Here is a 19086-nt window from a genome sequence, read left to right on the forward strand (position 1 = left end):
ATAAGAACGGCTTCGGAACCGTGCAAACTACAGACCCGCTCTCCAAGACTCAGAGCCCGGCAGCAGCTAAGGCTCTGGAAAGGTCTGCAGTAAAGCTCCTCAGCTATTCCGGGTCTCTTATGAGCACAAAACCTTTTTAGAGAAACACTTCTCTGCATGCCTTCTAGTTTCTTGGAATATACTCGAAACGCTGGCTTCGACGGAAGATCGAAGAGGTGGTGTCCCCACTGTCATCCAAGAACCAAAGTGGCTTAAAGCAAGTTCTGCTAATCTTGAACAGCTCACAATAAGGTACATTTCATCCTAACCAGGAAAGGCATACTTTGGCAAAATCGTTTTTAACTCTTTAGTTCTCAAACACACAAAGTAAAAATACAAAGTCAGCACTTACACAGCCCCCAGTGATCACATACTGTCACACGGCCACAGTGGCTACAAGTTAGAAGTCGTAAAAATAGCCTCCAACGGAGCCTCCGTCCCTGTACAAGTCTCTGTCCCTTGTTTCCATGAGGTTTAAGAGGTGGAGGCTCACGCTCAAGTGTCAAGCAGGAGTGATTCTCCGCTGTCCCAGTGGGCTGTACTGGGAGGCACCCCTGTCATCGTGCTTATGATGTACTTACCCATCATCATCCCTGAGCAACTCCAACGGTGCACCGTTCTGGCCCCTCGGTTATCCAAAAGCCCCTACTTTTCTAACATGTGTACAAGAAAGCAAAGTCGAAGCCTCCACAAAAGCTTACGCTTCCTATTTAGCCAGAACTCAACCAGAGGGGAGAGGGAGCACCTGCCCTGCTACCCTGGTGGGAAGAACACACCCTGCGCCACCTCCTCCTCCAAGAGCTGGTGACGGCCTTCCCCCAAAGATTCACCGCATCTGCTGGAGTTGCGCTGCTCAATCCTGCCACGTACCGCAAACTCCTGAATCCACGATCGAGCGAATGTCATGTTTATGGATGCAGACGTACAAAATGAATGGACACAACTGTGCACTTGAATCAGCCAGGTTTGGTCCTGGTTTCGCCCTTTGTGCTGTTGCTTGGGCAGATCACCTTGCTCAGGTCTGGTTCCTTACCCAGAAGCGGCAGGAAGAGCATCTTCCCGTCCTGCCTCACGGGATGCGGCGAGGACCATGGTGAGGTGGGGGAAGAAGGACACTGGAAGCAAAGCACTACACATACATGAAAGACCATCATTTTGTTGTACAAGGTACTTTGGTTGGTGACTGTATTTACCCCAAACTTTTTTTTAATACGATTTCCTGTTGCATTTAAAGGGATTCACATCATAAAGTGTAATACAACTCCTTAGGAACACTTCAACAGCACAGGATGAAACAGATCTGTGTTCAATTTTCCGAAGACAGACTTAAAAAACTTTCAACCTACTAGTCTGTCGTGTGTAAATCTGGCTTCAATAAAGCTGACCAAAAAAAAAAAAAAAAAAAATCTACTGCTTGCCTGGATATCTATTTCCCCTTCACTGTTAAATCACGAATCCCTGCTGTTGAAACACACTAATATGCTGTTCTAATCAGGACGTATTAAATAAAGACGTTTCCAAAACACCCAGCTAACTACACACTGGAAACACACAGACCTACCTCTTAACGATGGGCACCAAGTAAAGGAAGACTACATTTGTGCGAAAGCGTTGAAGGCATCAGCGTAAAACAGGAAAATGCTACATCTCGTAACATTAAACCCAGTGCTGCTCCAGCGCTGAGGTTTGGGGGAGACCAGCAGCACTATTTTTCCTTCTTCCACTTGCTACCTTCCTTTGGGGCACCGTCTCCAGTCCCATATCACCTCGGCATACCCTCCGCAGGAGCCTTCCCTGACCTCCTCAGCCTTCAGAGACCCCTCCTACCTGTCATCAGAGGCAACGACATTGAACAGAGATGCCACCTTACCTCACTGGCATGTTTTACGCACCCCCACGCCCTCCCCGCTAGACTGCAAGCCCCCTGCAGGGAGCACCTGGCTGGTAAGCTCCCCAGGCCGGACCCCACAGACACATACCGCATCGTGGCAGTCCAAATCACTCTCATGCCACCGAGGCCTCCTCCTGCTGCTGCTCCTAACCCCTCAGTGCCCCCCAAGCACAGAGCTCCCCTCACTCACATTTTATGCAGACACAGGAAACACACCTTGCTCCGCCTGGCCCAACTTTCTCCTGGGAACCTCAAAAACACATCCCATCACTAAGACGAGGCTGAGTCTCTTCCTACTGTCCCATCTAACCCAATGCCTTTACTCCTTTGATGGTACATAATGAAATTCCTTTGGTCCTTTATTTGCTTAATATATATCCTTAAGATGTCTGTCTCAGACTAGTAGTTATGGGAGACATGGCTGTACCTCGTTTAATGTACTCGGTGATGATCCCTTCCTTGGCCCCACGCTAACAGACTCTTGCACGATAACGTGACGTGATGAATGTATAACCAAGGGGACTCGACATCAAGTATGATCATGAACTTTATCCTTAAATGATTTACATTAGAGCTATCAAAAACTTTTTTTGTTCTACATTTGGAAAACAGCAAGCCCTCATGCCTTAGGAGGATCAAAACTGGAAAGGAAGGGGGGGCGGGGAAGCGGCCTAGAGGGAAAAATCCTTCCCGATAAACTTTGTGATTAGCAACACATCAAGCAAGTAGGTGACCATCCAAGAGCAGAACTAGCCAAAAAGGCCATTCTTTGGGTTCCATCTTGGAAACCGCTAAATGCATACAGTTGGACAAGCCTTTCTGTGAGTCTTGTTAGTAATTTATCCCTCCATAAAAAACAAAATCTGCAATAACCTCATTCAACAATAGGAAAACTGCAAAGCCATTCAAAAAGTTACCAGTCTCAGAAGGCAAGCTTCAAAGCTGAACTTGCCTGGCATAATCTATCTTTCATACAGTTAAAGACTTTTCACTAAAACATAGCAAGATTAAAAAAGCAAAATCTGTTCTGCAGTAAAAGGTTGTTTCCACGTTTCTTACTTCAGAGAAGTTGATGTGACAAAGTAACTCTTTGTCAACTCTTTACCAATTAATAAAGTATTATTAGTGACTTTCCGGTCCCAAGAAACTTATCTACTCCCCCTGCCAGCTCCATCATTTAAGAAATTTCATTTAAACTAGGCAAGAATCTCCTTACGGCAGATTTTTTTTTTTTTTATCATTTCTCTCACTCCTACAGTAATATTCTAGGAACTGTACTAAAACTGAAGCCACAAAATTCAAGTTTTGTTTCAACAGAAGAGACTTTTTAGACCATTACTAGAAATATGCCGGTGGCCACAGAAATGTTTGCACAAGTGGAGCAGCTGTGTCTACGGCAAAACCGAAGGCATTGCTGCAGCAATATAATTCAATTTGGATCCATTCATTATAAACTGATTTTCAGATGCTGCTACTGCGAGACCCTACTGGAGAAATGCAGGCTGCGCTGGAGACAGAATTGTTCGCAGCAGCGCACAAGTTTTTACTGCAAAGGAGAGGCTCTGAAAGAGGAAATCCAACTCGATCATAACGCTCCCGTGAACCATCCCAGAAGAGCCCAGAATTGTTAAATGAAGAGAAATTAAAATACTTCTCTTGGGCAACGGATGGGATTACCTCAGAAAGTTTTCAGGGATGCTGTTGCAAGGAATGTTTTATTGAACCTCCTGCCAAAAAAATTTTTTTCTGGAAAAACTGCAATTCCGACATTCCTTAACAGAATTTTTTATACATCTACACTGTAAAAGCCACAAGGGCTCAAGTGGAGATTGCAGCCCAAGACGATCTGCTATTTAACTTTCTTTTCACGCTATACCTCTGAAATTAAACACACCCCAGCAACTTTGAGGACGTCCCGCTACCGATGTTCGGGGTGGGGAAAACGTTACGACTTACACGATCAAACAACGAGAGTTTTCAAGGTAACTGCTAAACAATGTCTTCCCAAGGAGCACATTCCAAGAAACTTCTAAGTCGTAACTCCCGGGCTGGCTGCTGCTACGACAGCGCTGCGCACTGTGCTACTAGCTCAGAAAACACTTTGGGTGCCCCCCCCCTGCTTTGCACTTTTTCCTTCCCTAACCAAGAAACGTACCCTCTTGCTGTCATCCCTCCAGGCAGCCCCGCGGGAGCCGACGCACGGAGGCACGGGGAAGCGCGTGGAATCCCCGCGAAGACCACCAGCACGCTCCACTTTACTTTTCCTCCGCCCAAGTACCGCTCGCTTTCGGCGCGCGGGGGGCCTCCCCAACTCCGGGCCGGCCGGGAGCGCCGGGACAGGGCCGGCCCGCTCGGGCCCCGGCGCAGTCCGGCGACAAACTTCCCCCTCGGCCGGCCCGCCGGGGTCCCGGGAGGCGGCCGCGCCGGCCTGCGCCTCCGGGAGGGTCTCCCGGCCGCTCACCTGCGGGTGGGGTCCCCGCCCCCCGTCCGCCCCCCCCCCCTCACCTGTGCTGTCATTCGCCGAGAAGCCGGGCGAGCTGAGTTTGGCTCGTTTGGGGTTGGGCGGTCCGTCCAGCAAGTTCTCGGCCATTTTCACCTGCTCGCGGAAACAGCCCCGAGCGCGGGCGGCCGGGCCGGCAAGGGCTCCCGGGCAGGGGGGTGGGCGCCGGCCCCGGCCGGCTGCGAGGGGAGAGGAGCGAGCGCGAGCCGCGAGCCGCGAGCGAGCGCCGAGGGAGAGGGAGGGCGCAGGCCGGGTGGGGGAGGCGGCGGCCAAATCTCAGCCACAGCAACAGCGCCCCGCAGCGCTCACCGCCCGCCCCCGGCCGCCGCCGCCGCCGCCGCCGCCGCCGGCCGCGGCCCCCTCATCCCCTGCCCGCCTCCCGAGCGCGACACTCCGCGGCGGGGGCGCCCCGGCGGCCCGGCCGCCCCCCCGGGCCCGGCTGGCAGCGACGGCGCCCGGCCGGGCGGCTCAGGCAGTCCCCGGGAACATGGTGCCGCCGCCGCCGCCGCCGCGCCGCCGCCTCGCTCCCCCCCCCCCCGCGCCCCACTTAATTAATTCGCTCGCGGCCCGACGACCGGGGGGCTCCGGGCTCCGCTCCCCGCCGGCGGCCCGCCGCCGCCGCCGCCGCCGTGAGGAAAAACAATGCGCGAAGCGGGGCCGCCGCCGCCGCCGCCGCCGCGGCCCCCCCACCCCCCGTTCCGCCGCCGCCGCCGCCGCCGCTGCCGCCGCCGCCGCCGCCGCCGCCGCCGCGGCTCCGGGAGGCCGAGCCGAGAGGCGAGCGGGGCCGCCGGAGCGGGCGCCGAGGGCCGGGCGGAGCGGGCCGGCCGGGCGGAGCGGGGTGTGCGGGCGGTTGTGGGGCCCGGGACCGGCGGGGCCGAGTAGATCGCGCTCGAAGCCCCGGTCGGGTCCGCGACAAGATGGCGGCTGTTGATTCCTCAATTAAAAAAAAAAGAAAGTTTTTTTTCTTCTCTTTCCAGAGCCTGAACGGGGAGGGGGAGGGGGCGGGGCACGCCGGTGCGTCACCCCCCCGCGGCGTCACCACGCACGGCCCCCGCCCCGCCCCCTCCACCTGCGCCGTCCGCGGCGGAAAGAGCCGAGCGCGCTCGGGCGGAAGGGGCCGAAGGCGCGGCCGGCGTGCGTGGGGCTGCGAGGCTGCCCGGGCGGCGGAGCTGCAGCGCCTGTGGGACTCCCCGCGCCCGGCGCGGCCGCCACTTTTGTTCTCTTTGCCACTGGGCGGCGAGGGCCCGGGCTGCGGCCTGGCCGCGAGCCGGGATCCCGGGTGTGGAGTCGGCGCCGGGCCGGGCCCGCCCGTCCCGCCGGTCGACTCTGCCCGGTCCCGGCTCCTGCCCGCGACTCTCCCCCGGTGACCAGGCCTGAATACTTCCCCTCGCCGGATGCCAGCGATGCGTCGGAGTCCCTGCAGGTTACAGACCGCCCGCGAGTGTGTGCAGATGGGGAAACTGAGGCAGGAAGTGGCAGGGTCGGGACTCGAACCCTCTCCCGCCAAGTGAAGTGAGGGGGACGCGAGACTCCCTGATGCGACGGGGCTCCCAGGTGCGACACCCTCATCTGCCCCGGAGGCAGTGAGCGCTGCCTCCCGGGCTGGGGCGCGCTCCGCCTGCTCTCAGGCCTGGAAGGCCTCTTGCATCAGGGCTTGGGGCCTCGGCGTCTGGGGAGCGCCCCCGCCCCGCCCACCACCTGGCACCCCGCAGGGGCTCGGGAAAGGTGTGCGGTCCCGGGGACACCGGGCCGGGGGGCCACTCCCTGCCGGACGGTTCCACAGAACGCTGAGGTGATCACATCGGAGCCTTATCTGCTCCTCAAAACTTGCCCGAGCTTTATCCCCAAGTCCTTATCTGAAAGGGATCACCAGCAGCCCGGGTTCCTAACCAGGAAACCTGTGAGTCAGCGCAGACTCCTCCCTCCCTCTCCACGCAGCCGTCCTTTACCTGCTCCTCCCCATCCCGCTGCCCCAGAATCGTCCTGCATCGCACCTAAGTGTCCCTTGCGCTCCACATTTCAACCCACGCAGCACCAGAGCTAACTTCGGGGAAAAGGGGGGAAAGAACTCTGTTTAAAGCAAATAGCTCCTACACACAGAGCCGAAAAGAAAGACTGTACCTATGTGGTCTGTAAAGCAGACCAAAGCATGCATAGTTGTTTGGAATACGGTATATATACATGTGTATATACCAAAAGGATTGTTCTCGAGTGTCAAGACTGAGTGATCTTTCTTCTTTTCTTTGCTTGTATTGTTCAAAATTTTGAGCTACCCTCACCTCTCCCCCGCACATCTGTCCGTTCCACTTTCCATCCCTTGCCCCCATCACCCACTCCCTGGTACCCACTCGTCCACTAGGAAGTTCCCATAACTCAGGCCTTTTCATACTCTTGCAAACGCCGTTCCCTGTGCTGAGAATATGTATGCTGGCAAACTCCAACTCATCCTCCAGGACCCTCTTCAAATGTCACCTCCCTTAGGAAGCCCTCCTAGCCCACTTGAGGGCTCCCATGGCATTTCTGGGCATACTTTTTTTTTTTCATCCATTCATGTTTTTATTTCCATCAAATATCCCTTGGGAGTCTCCTCAGGGCATTGCCACTGTGCTAATCTCTTGGGTAAAGAATAAAGAAGTTCCTATATATTCAAGGAGACCAAATAGCAAGCCCTGAAAATCATAAGCAAGTATTCAAGAAGTCAGTTTGCACAGTAAGGCAGGAAATGTATCAAGTAAGAAGGTAACACAGGGCTGCAGCATCCTGTATCTGAATGTGCCATGAGCGTCCCTCTTCCCACAAGTCTGTGGGTCCCCTGAGGGCAAGGGCCATGTGTTAGTCATAGTACAGTGCCCTGCAAGAAGGAGGTTTGTAAAATTGGATGAACGAATGAACAAATGAATGAATGAGCGCTGTCAGGTTCCTCTGAGTCCTAGAGGCCTCCAGGCCACTAAAAAGGATGGGCTCGACCTGAGGCAGTCCGGGCCACTCCATGGAGGGCATAATGTGTCAGGTCACCACGAGGCTTCAGCCAGGGCCTGCCTTGGGTCAGTCGGGACACCACCCAGCCCTCTGAATCCCTCGGTAAATGGTTTACATGATAGTGGGCACGTGAGCTTGTGCGGTCGCCCCACCAGTGGGCAGCCATGGCATGGGTCATGCCCTATTTTACAGAGCGGGAAATTGAGGGCACCCAGTCCTGACGACCCAGGGGTAAGTGACCACGACATGTCAGGGCCAGGCCTGAAACATAAGTCTTCAAACTGCACACCCTCCTCTCTTTTTGCCTCACCCTGCTCAACCCTAAAACGTACCTGTTCTGCTGCCCATTTTTCTAGTTCACTTGTATAATTTTGATCAGTTCCTCTGGTATTTCCTGATACCTGTTTTTTTCTTCCCTTTCTATTTCTTCTCCCCTTGGTCTGACTCTGGTCCAAGAACACTGTGCTCAGACATCGATGGGGGAATAGCAAGGAAGGAAGTATGGTTCCTGCCTGCACACTCTTAGCTGGGATCAAGGTCAATGCAGATGAAAGGGACACAACGCTGTTAAGTGCCTTCTGTATGCCAGCCACTCGGCCCCACACTGCACTCAGGTCGGCACTTCCCACAATCCTGGAAGGGTCTATACCATGTCCTCGTCTTAGAGGCGAAGAAATAAGGCCCAGCGGAGGGCCGGTCACCCAGCCACAAAGGGGCTCAACTGGTTTGCAAACCGAAAGCTGCCTGCTCTTTCCACCAAACTCACCCTCTCCGGTTTGAGGCCAAACGACCATGGAATCCCTGTTTCCAGAATGCTTAAGGGCTGAAAGAACAAGGTGGGGAGGGGCCAAAACTAGAACGAGGGAAGATTTCTGGAGAAGAGTTCCTTTGAATCCATCAACTGATGAGTGGGTCAACATAACGTGTTAGTCCACACAGTGGCATATTATTCAGTCATGAAAGGAATGAGGCACAGATACATACCACGGCACGGATGTCCCTGGAAAATATTACACTCGGTGAAAGAAGACAGTCATCAAAGACCACGTATTGTCTGATTCCGTTTGTGTAAAACGTCCAGAACAAGGCAAATGCAGAGACGGAAAGTGCATCGGCGGCTGCTGGGAAGAGGAGGAGGTGGTGAATGGCAGCCAGAGGTCATGGGGTTTCTGTTTGGTGTGATGAAAATGTTTTAAACTTGATGGTGATGATGGTCGCCCCACTCTGAACATAACTAAGAACCATGGAAACCTGCGCTCAGAATGGGCGAACTGTATGGCCTGGGAATTGTATGTCAGTCCGGCTGGATTTTAACATGTTGATTTGGAAGGAAGGAAGACGGACCAGGAACGATGGAGGGAGGGAGGCACCCCCAGCAGAAGGAAAGAAGGCAGGGGTCCAGTTGGGAGAACACAAAGGGATCTGCTTTGTGGTGCCAAGAGGAAGGGTCAGGGATGGGGGGCGGGGAGGGCAATGACGTGACTGGGATTTCCTACCTGGGGGCTGAGGGCTGAACCGGCAGGCAGAAAACAGGGACCAACATCCACAGATGGAACGGAAAAGAGGAAATTGAGGAGGGAGAGACCTCCCCACTGGCTCAAGCTGCCTCCTGCCTCAGACCCCGGTGGACACCTCACATTCGGTGGGCACAACCTCCCCACACCAGCTGGTCCTCACGGGCTCCCAATCCTGGGAACAGCCCTGCCTGTTTTCTGTGGGATTTCACACAGCTTCCTGGCTCTCCTCTTCTGAACCTTTGATCTCCGCTCCCCTGTCCCCCTCCCCGCTACAGGGACTCCCTATCTCTTCCATGCCCAGCCAAGCTGCTTGACCCAGTTGTCTACACTGACCTGACTTGCTGCTGCTTCCATTCACTGCTTTTATTTTTACTCATAAAAAAATTTCAAACAAGTTATAGAAAATAATAAATAAATGCTTATATCTACATGATTGAGGTCGGCAATGCTAACATTTTGCCACGTTGGCTTCAGATCTTTATTTATTCATTTTAAAAATAACATGTGAGGGGCGCCTGGGTGGCTCAGTCGGTTAAGCGTCCGACTTCAGCTCAGGTCACGATCTCGCGGTCCGTGAGTTCGAGCCCCGCGTCGGGCTCTGGGCTGATGGCTCAGAGCCTGGAGCCTGCTTCCGATTCTGTGTCTCCCTCTCTCTCTGCCCCTCCCCGTTCATGCTCTGTCTCTCTCTGTCCCCAAAATAAAAATAAACGTTAAAAAAATTTTTTTAAATAAAAAAAATAAAAATAACATGTCAGACAGAGAGCTAAAGCCACCCTCCCCTGGCCCTCTCCCAAAGCTACCCCTCTCCTGGGGTTACCATGCAAGATGTGTATTTTTATTAGGTGTGAACTATCTGAAATTGCCATACTTGACCGTTTTCACTCCTCCCGTGACAAATTTGTATGGTTCATTTAATAGGACCTGTGCACACAACCATCAGTAAAATTTGTTTTGAATATGGAGATATTTTACATAAATGGCATATTGTAGGGAAATCTCATTTGGATTTTTGGAAATCTCATCTTTGCGCTCAACATTTGGTTTTTTAACAATTGTGGTAAAATATATATAACATAAAATTGACCATTTTTTAAATTCATTTATTTTGAGAGACTGGGGGAGGGGCAGAGAGAGGGGGAAATAGAGGATCCAAAGCAGGCTCTGTGCTGACAGCAGAGAGCCTGATGCAGGGCTCGAACTCATGAACTGTGAGATCCTGACCTGAGCTGAAATTGGACACTCAACCTACTGAGCCACCCAGGCTCCCCTAAGATTGTCCATCTTAACCATTTTTAAGCATACAGTTAGTTCTTAGGCATCAGGAACATTCGTGTGGTACAACCATCATCACCATCTAGCTCCAGAACTTTCTCATCCCCCCCCCCCCCCCGCCAAACTGAAACTACTCATTACACAGTCACTCCCCACTCCCTGGATGGAGAGAGGAAGAGAGAGATTCCCAAGCAGGCTCCGATGTGGGGCTCGATCCCACGACCATGGGATCGCAACCTGAGCCAAAATTAAGAGTCGGATGCCGACTGAGCCACCCAGGCGCCCCCCAGAGTTTCCTTCCCTTTTAAGGCTGAATAATATTCCATTGTACGCCCACACCACCGTTCGCCCATTGGTGGACACTGGGGTTGCTTCACCTTTTGCCTGTTGTGAATCATGCCGCTGTGAGTGTGGGTGTGCAAATATGTCGTAGAGGCCCTGCTCTATCTCAGTCCGTTCGGGCTGGTCTAACAAAATACCACAGACTAGGTGACTTATGAGCAACAGAAACTTATTTCTCACAGTTCTGGAGGCTGAAGTCCAAGAGCGAGGTGCCAGCAAACTTAATGTCTTGTGAGGACGCCCTCCTTGGCTCCTGGATGATGTCTTCTCAGCGTGCCCCTGGTGGAAGGGGTCAGGGAGCTCTCTGGGTCTTTTTTTTTTTTTAGTATTTTTTAAAAGTGTATTTATTTATTTTGAGAGAGAGAGTGCAGGCAGGGAAGGGGCAGAGAGAGAGGGAGAGAGACTCCCAAGCAGGCTCCACGCTGTCAGCACAGAGCCCGACATTGGGCTCAGTCTCCCAGACCGTGAGATCGCGACCTGAGCCAAAATCGAGAGTCTGATGCTTAAGCGACTGAGCCAACCAGGCGCCCCAACTCTCTGGGTCTTTCGTGAGGGCACTGATCCCACTCATGAGGGCTCCACCCTCGCTGTCTAATCACTTCTTACGCCCCCACCTCCTAATACCATCACCCTGGGGGTCGGGTTTCCCTGATAGGAAATTCCCCGTAGGAATTTTGAGGGGACCCAAACATTCACTCCATAGCAACGGGTGTACAAATATCTCTCTGAGATTCTGCTGTCAACTCTTTTGCATATACACCCAGAGGTGGAATTGCTGGACCATATGATAATTCTGTTTTCAATTTTTTAAAGAACCGTTAGACTGTTTTTTCCGTAGTGGCTGCACCATTTTACATTCCCAGCAACAGCGCACAGGGGTTCCAGTTTTCTCACAGCCTTGTCAACACCTGCCATTTTCTGTTGGTTTTTATTTTTGTTTTGTCGATAGTAGCCATCCTAACGGACGTGAGGTGGGACCTTCTGGTTCATTCCTTTTAACTTCTACATTGCGTTCTATTCCAGGAAGAAACCACATCATGTTTAGCTGTTCTCCTCCTAAAGGACAGTTAGATCGCTTCTACTCTTTCCTATCACAGACAGGGCTGCCATTCATATTCTTGTACATCATCCCAACCTGAAACCGCACCTAAGAGTGTCTCCAGGGAGAACACCAAGAAGCAGATTTCCTGGGTTTAAGGGTTGTCTCAGGCGGAACTCTGGTAGAAGTAGATGGCACCTGTAGAAGAGACTATCTCGGGGAGGGTTTCATAGAGGAAAGACAGGTCACAAGGAAATCATAAGGGACGGGGCAGCAACTCGGGGGCTGACAGCAGATCGGCTGTTACCACCCTGAGGACAAAGGAATGTGGAAAGGAAGGCTTGCTAGAATCAGGAAAGAAAGAAATTGCGTGGAGATGGCCATCTTCAGAGGATGCGGTGGGCTGGAGCTGTCCCTGACCACTCTCTCCTTCTTTCTCTCTCTCTCTCTCTTTTTGAAGATTTTATTTTTAAATGATCTCTATACCCACCGTGGGGCTCGAACTCACAACCCCAAGATCAAGAGGTGCACGCTCCTCTGACTGATCCAGCCGGCCGCCCCTCTCTCCTTCTTTCTGACCTCCTGCCAGGCTGCCCGCTGGCGAACCCAAGCCCAAGGGCATCGCAGCCTGTTAAGCTCAGCCCCCGGGGAGGCATAGGGCTGGGTAGAGAATGCTGAAGCGTGGCAGCTGGAGGGGCATGTGACAGGTGTATGGCGCATAAGGAATACCTGTCTTCAACTCTAGTGGGAATTTGCAATTTGCTTTCCAAAAGTGATTTCATCAATTTACAAGCCCTGTGCGTGGTGCTGTGATCCGTACCCCCACAGCTTTGTCCACGTTGACTATTTACCAGGCTTAACCATTTCCCCCCTGGTCTTCAGGGATGAAATAGGGTCTCATTATAATTTTCATATGCAGTTCCTTAATTACCGATGAGGGTGAGCATTTTTATACACTTATTAGTTGTCTGGAGTTTAATATGCTGTGAACTGCCTTATATGTGCTTTGCTTGTTTACTATTTGGTTGCTCATCTTTCCCTTATTCGTTAATAGGAGTTTCTTTGTTTTTAAATTTTGAATGCTAATCCTCCAAAAAAACAAAGTAAATTGAAGATGTTTTCTCTTGTCTGTGGCTTATCTTTGCACGTTTAGTGTCTTTTACAGTCCCCTATGTTTTTCTCCTAATAGTTTTATAGCTTTGCCTTTTCACATCTAGGTTTGTATATGGTTTGAGGTAAGGATCAACTTCTTTTTCCTTGCACAACAACAGTTTTATTTATTGAACTCTCCACCCTTTCTCTTTGATTTGTAATGTCAACTCTTGTCTTATTCGAACTCCCTCTTTATTCTATTCAGTTGCTCTAGCTGGATTCCCCTGAACCACTATGACAATGTTTCAAATGTTTCAAATTTAGAGTAACTACTGATATCTGTTAAGGAGAGTGTCCCTATCCCTTCTACCTTTTCAAAGTTGTCTTGACTCTTTCTGGCCAATTATTCTTCACTATAAATTTTAGGGTCAGTTTTTCCACAACCAGAAAGAAAGAAAGAAAGAAAGAAAGAAAGAAAGAAAGAAAGAAAGAAAGAAAGAAAGAAAGAAAGAAAGAAATCAGAATTTTTATTGGAATGTCATCGAATACGTACATTAATTTGAACAGAATCACCATTTTAAAAATAGTAGTGAGTCTTGGGGGTGCCTGGGTGGCTTAGTCAGTTGAGTGTCCAACTCTTGATTTTGGCTCGGGTCATGATTCCAGGATCACGGTATTGGGCCCGTGTTGCGCTCCACGCTGAGCATGGAGACTGCTTAAGATTCTCTCTCTCTCCTTCTGCCCTTTCTGTGTTAGAGCACATGCACGTTCTCTCTCTCAAATAAGTTAAAAAAAAAAAAGTGAGCAAGCAAAATGAAGGACAGAGGAACATGTCACACAACACTATGGGATGTAATTTGCAAAATCCAAATTCTGGTAAGATTTGTAGGGAACACAACTTGGTTTTCCTTAACAAATAAATTTCGAAGAGAAAAAGGATAAAGTAGATGAAAAGAGATCCTACAGATTAAGAAACTTATGCAGTATAACAAGCAATTGCATGTTGTATGGGCCCTGATTCCAACAAATCAAAATGATGAAACAACTGGAAATTAAAATACTGACTGGTATGGAATGATATTAAGAAATTGATGCTGGGGCACCTGGCTTGCTTAGTCAGAGAAGCATGTGACTCTTGCTCTTGAGGGGTCATGAGTTTGAGCCCCATGTTGGGTGTAGAGATTACTTACTTGTAAATAAATAAATTTTATTTTATTTTTAAATTTTATTTACTTATTTTGAGAGAGAGAGGGAGAGACAGAATCTCAAGCAGACTCTGTCCTGTCAGCATAGAGCCCAGCGTGAGGCTTGAGCTCACAAACCATGAGATGATGATCTGAGCTGAAACCAAGAGTTGATGCTTAATAGACTGACCCACTCAGGTGTCCCCAAATAAGCAAATTAAAAAAAAAAAAAGAAGTTAATGGTAATTGTTAATGTGTGGCAATGATATTGTGATTATATATTTTCAAAACAGTCCTTATATTTACAGGCATAGGCTGAAAAGTTTGTAGATGGGATAATATGATATCTTGGAGGATATTGACAGTTACAGATGCTGAGTGATGGGCACAAAAAGATTCATCATATGATTCTGTATATTTTTGTGTATTCTGAAATTTCCATAATAAAAAGTTTCTAAAATTTTTTTAATGTTTATTCATTTTTGAGAGGCATAGAAAGAGAAAGCACTCAAGCAGGAAAGGAGCAGAGAGAGGGGCAGACACAGAATCTGAAGCAGGCTCCAGGCTCGGAGCTGTCAGCGCAGGGCCCTATGCGGGGCTTGAACTCACGGACCTTGTGATCATGATCTGAGCTAAAGATGGAAACTTAACCGACTGAGCCACCCAGGCACCCTGCACTGCCCCCCCCCCACCGCCCAAAGTTTCTAAAATATTGAAATATCGAATCTTTCCATCCGCAAACATGATATAGCAGTTCATCTATTTAAATTTTCTTCTGTCTTGGATCAGAGTTTTATAATTTTTTCTATAAGGTCCTGCAAATCCTTGGCTGATACAACAAAATTGGCAAACTCTCTCATTTGTTCTAACAGCGCTGATAATTTTTCTCTAGAATCTCTTGGATTTTCTATGTAAGTCATTAGCTGACAGATTAAAAAAGAAAAGAAAACAATGGGATTTTGTTTCTTTTATCCAGTACTCTTAACTTCCATTTCTTTGTCTTGTTATATACATGGCTGGCTAGAACCTCCAGAATAATGCTGAATACAAATGATAGATACATGTATGTCTTGTCAGTGACTTGAGTAAGAATCATGTTTTCAGGGGGCACCCAGGTCCCCAGAACGGTGTTTTCTGTAGACATGTTCATTGCATAAATATTTGGTGAGCCAGGCAGATTGTGTTTGGGATGCAAAAGCAAAGAAAACAAAGGTCCCTGCCCTCACAGACCTCACATTCCAGTAGGCAGAGAGAAGACGAACGTTATTAATGAGTACATTCTACAAGGCATGTGAGAAGGTGCCCAGTACTATGCAGAATAGAAGTGGAGTATGTTAAAGAATATCCGTGGGTTGCCTGGGTGGCTCGGTGGATCGAGCGACCGACTTCAGCTCAGGTGGTGATCTCATGGTTTGTCGGTTCGAGCCTCACTTCGGGTTCTGTGCGGAGCCCCCGGAGCCTGGAGCCTGCTTTGGATTCTGTGTCTCCTCCACTCTCTGACCCTCCCTTGCTCGTGTGCTCTCTCTCTCTCTCTCTCTTTAAATTTAAATCCAAGTTAGTTAACATATAGTGTAATAATAGTTTCAGGAATAGAATTTAGTGATTCATCATTTGCATACGACACCCAGGGCTCATCCCAACAAGTGTCCTCCTTAATGCCCATCCCCCATCTAGCCCATCACCCACCCAACACCCCGCCAGCAACCCTCAGTTTGCTCTCTGTATTTAAGAGTCTCTCATGGTTTGTCTTCCTCTCTGTTTTTATATCACTGCACTACTAGGTGTCCAAAGGATGCAGGAGTGCTGATTCGAAGGGGCACGTGCACCCTAATGTTTATAGCAGCACTATCAACAATAGCCAAAGTGTGGAAAGAGCCCAAACGTCCATCGATGGATGAATGGATAAAGAAGATGTGGTATTTATATGCACATATATACACAATGGAATATTACACAGCAATCAAAAAGAATGACATATTGCCATTTGCAACATGTATTATATATTATATGATATTATTATATACAGTATATTATGCTAAGTGAAATAAGTCAGTCAGAGAAACAAATATCACATGATTTCACTCATACGTGGAATTTAAGATATAAAACAGATGAACATAAGGGAAGGGAAGGAGAAATAATAAAAAAAAAAAAAAGAGAGAGGGAGACAAACCATAAGAGACTTTTAAATACAGAGAGCAATTTTAAATAAGATGATGAAGTCTGGCCTTGCTGAGAAAACGATACTGGAGCAGAGACCTGCAGAAGGAAAACAAGTGAGTCTGAGAACTTGCAGGGCTTGGGACACCGTCCGCTTGCAGCCCGGTGGCATGGATGCCCTCGGCCCTTCGCAGAGGAGAAAGGGGGAGGTGAGGCCGGAGTGGCTGGGACAGGCTGAGGTGGAAGGAAGTGAGATGACGGAGGAAACGGACAGGTGGGAGCCCACTGTGGAGGTGCTGACTGCGTTCCGGGACCCCCTCCTTTTTGTTTAAGCTCATCCTCTCTGCATAGCTTCCTGACGTCAACAACTTAGGTCCTCTGGGGACCTTCAGCCGTGAATACTGTCTGTCCTCATTGCCCCTCACCCCTGCAGGCTCTTCCTTCCCCCTCTTACCCACCTTAAGTTACGTGGTCACTGCGTGGACACCACGCTGCACACAGGCTCCCTTTTTCTCGTTGGCAGTGTTGTCACCCTTGCTGGGCAAGGCCACCACGGGGTTCACTCAACCCCCTGCCCGCTCTTCTTCCGCACGCGGGAATTGCAGAGGCTGGGAAGAAAGCAGGTGACCACACGGACTGCTGTCCGCTTGGTGACCACAGACCTCGAATGGGTGCTCACTGCTGCTGGGCAATCATGCAGTTCCACAGTGGCTGTCACGGTCCCCAAGACCCCGGTACAGCCTAGCCCGGTCCCCACCCTCCCTCCCAGCTGAAGGCATCGTCCCGCTCTGCTGAGCAATCGAACCCACCAAACCCACCATAAGAGAACCTCCACATGTCCCAGTCCCCAAAGCACACCCTCCCGAGGATTTGCCTTCCTGCTGGGACAGCCCCCCCACCCCAGCAGACCCCAAGCACTCACCTCCCAGAAATCTCTCCAGGCGATCACCTTCCCCCTCTCCGGTGAATCATTCCCTTCAGCACACAAATGTGTTCTTACTTCTCCCCTCTTAAAAGAAAAAAAAAAGGCGCCTCATGGCTCAGTCAGTCAAGCCTCCAGCCGACTCTTGATTTTGGCTCAGGTCATGATCTCACAGTTCATGAGACCAAGAACCACATCAGGCTCTGCGCTGACAGCACAGAGCCTGCTTGGGATTCTCTCTCCCTTTCTCTCCGTCCCTCCCCTGCTTGTATTCTCCCCCTCATTAAATAAATAAATAAATAAATAAATAAATAAAAAGAAGCAACAACAAAAACCCCACCTTTCTCTTCATCCCAAATCCTGTCTGTTACCTCCTCCCGTCCCAGCTCCATTTCGCGGCAAAACACCTTTTAAGAGTTGTCTGTACATGTGGTCTCCTATTTCTTTCCTCCAACTTAAAAAGAATTCCATTTACCCATCGCCCTTCCCATATGATTGTCATATTTTTACTTCAACATGCATTAATAGTCCTTCTCTAACATTGTTATTATTACCTTAAATAGTCAATACTGTTTAAGTAAGTTCTAAGAAGAAAACAAAATCTTATTTGCTGTTTCCAGTGCTCTTTATTTCTTCCTGTGGACCCAAGTTCCCATCAAGGATCATTTTTCTCCAGCCCAAAGGATGTCCTTGAGCATCTCAGCATGGCAGGATGGCTGGCAACAAATTCTCCCGGCTTTTGTTTGCCTGAAAATGAAATATATTCCACCCTGATTTTGAAGGATATTTTTATGGATATAAAATCGGGGCTGATGGGTTTTTTTCTTTCAACACCTTAAAGATGTCTTCGCACAGCCTTGCATAGCACGCTGGCCGTCATTATTGCTAATAAACCATTCGGCCTGCATTTGGGGTGCTGTTTCCAAATACGTTACGTGTCTTTGTGCTCTGGACACTTTCAAGATGTTTTTTTTCTTGATCTCTGGTGTTCACAGCACGACCGTGATGAGCTAGATGGGTTTTTTCTTCCGCTTACGCCTGCTTGGGGTAAATGTAAGTTTATCCCTGTAAGTTGGTGTTTTTCATCAAACCTGGGAAATTTTCAGCAGTAATTTTCTTAAATTTTTTCTGCCTCAATATGACCTTCTTCTCTTTCCAGGATTCCAATTATAGGGATGTCCAATTGCCTGATATTGTCCCTGAAGCTTTGTTCATTTTTCTTTCATACTTTTCTCTCTTCTTCGCAGTGAATAATTTCTATTGACGTGTCTTCACGTTTACGGACTCTCCTGCCATCTCCAACCTGTTGTTAAGGCCATCGGGTGATTTCTTTTTTCTTTCTTCTCTTTTTTATTTGGCCTCGGTTCCTAGACTTCCATTTAGTTTCCTTTCACATTTTTTAATATCTCTGCTGAAATTTTCTATTTCGTTTTCTTTATTGAGCATATTTCCCTTTAAAATATATTTGTAATAGCCGCTTTAAAATATTTATCTGCTAAGCCCAACATTTGGGCCATCTTTTGTTCAGTTTTTATTGACTGTTTTCTTTCTTTCTTTCCTCTTTTTCTTTCTTTCTTTTTCTTTTTTTTTTCTTCACTCTGGTTCATGGTTTCCTGTTTGTTTGTTTGTTTGTTTGTTTACTGACTTTTTAAAATTTTTTACATGTTTATTCATTTTTTAAATTCATTTTGAATTCATTCATTTTTTGAGAGAGAGACAGAGACAGAGCACAAGCAGGGAAAGGGCAGAGAGACAGCAGGACACAGAATCTGAAGCAGGGTCCAGGCTCTGAGCTGTCAGCACAGAGCCCAATGCGTGGCTTGAATCTCACATCGATGATATGACCTACTGAAGTCAGACGCCCAACTGACTGAGCCACTCAGGTGCCCCATTGTTTGTTTAGTGATTAAAAAAAAATTTTTTTTAATGTTCACTCATTTTTGAGAGACAGAGTGTGAGCAGAGGTGGGACAGAGAGAGAGGGAGACACAGAATCCAAAGCAGGCTCCAGGCTTTGAGCTGTCAGCACAGAGCCCGACGTGGGGCTTGAACTCATGAGCCACATGTGAGTTCTGACCTGAGCCAAAGTCGGACGCTTAATCAACTGAGCCACCCAGGCGCCTCTGTTTAGTGATTTTTTGACCGAATGA

General features: G+C 49.1%; 1 protein-coding gene across 4 annotated transcripts in view; it reads right to left on the reverse strand.

The window, feature by feature from the left end:
- CREBBP (CREB binding protein) overlaps nucleotides 1-4767 on the reverse strand; it is a 125286-nt gene extending 120519 nt beyond the window's left edge. For 2 of the 4 annotated variants that reach the window (XM_053894037.1, XM_053894035.1), the window contains exon 1: nucleotides 4436-4767. In XM_053894037.1, coding sequence (XP_053750012.1) covers nucleotides 4436-4520 — 85 coding nt within the window. In that variant the 5' untranslated portion in view covers nucleotides 4521-4767. The remainder of the gene's footprint in view (nucleotides 1-4435) is intronic. The other 2 variants (XM_053894036.1, XM_053894038.1) reach the window with 2 other exon arrangements.
- Between the last annotated feature and the right edge of the window lie 14319 nt (nucleotides 4768-19086).

Source organism: Panthera pardus, unplaced genomic scaffold (assembly GCF_024362965.1).
Source record: "Panthera pardus isolate Hobbes unplaced genomic scaffold, ASM2436296v1 HiC_scaffold_4, whole genome shotgun sequence".
Taxonomy (NCBI): Eukaryota; Metazoa; Chordata; class Mammalia; order Carnivora; family Felidae; genus Panthera; species Panthera pardus.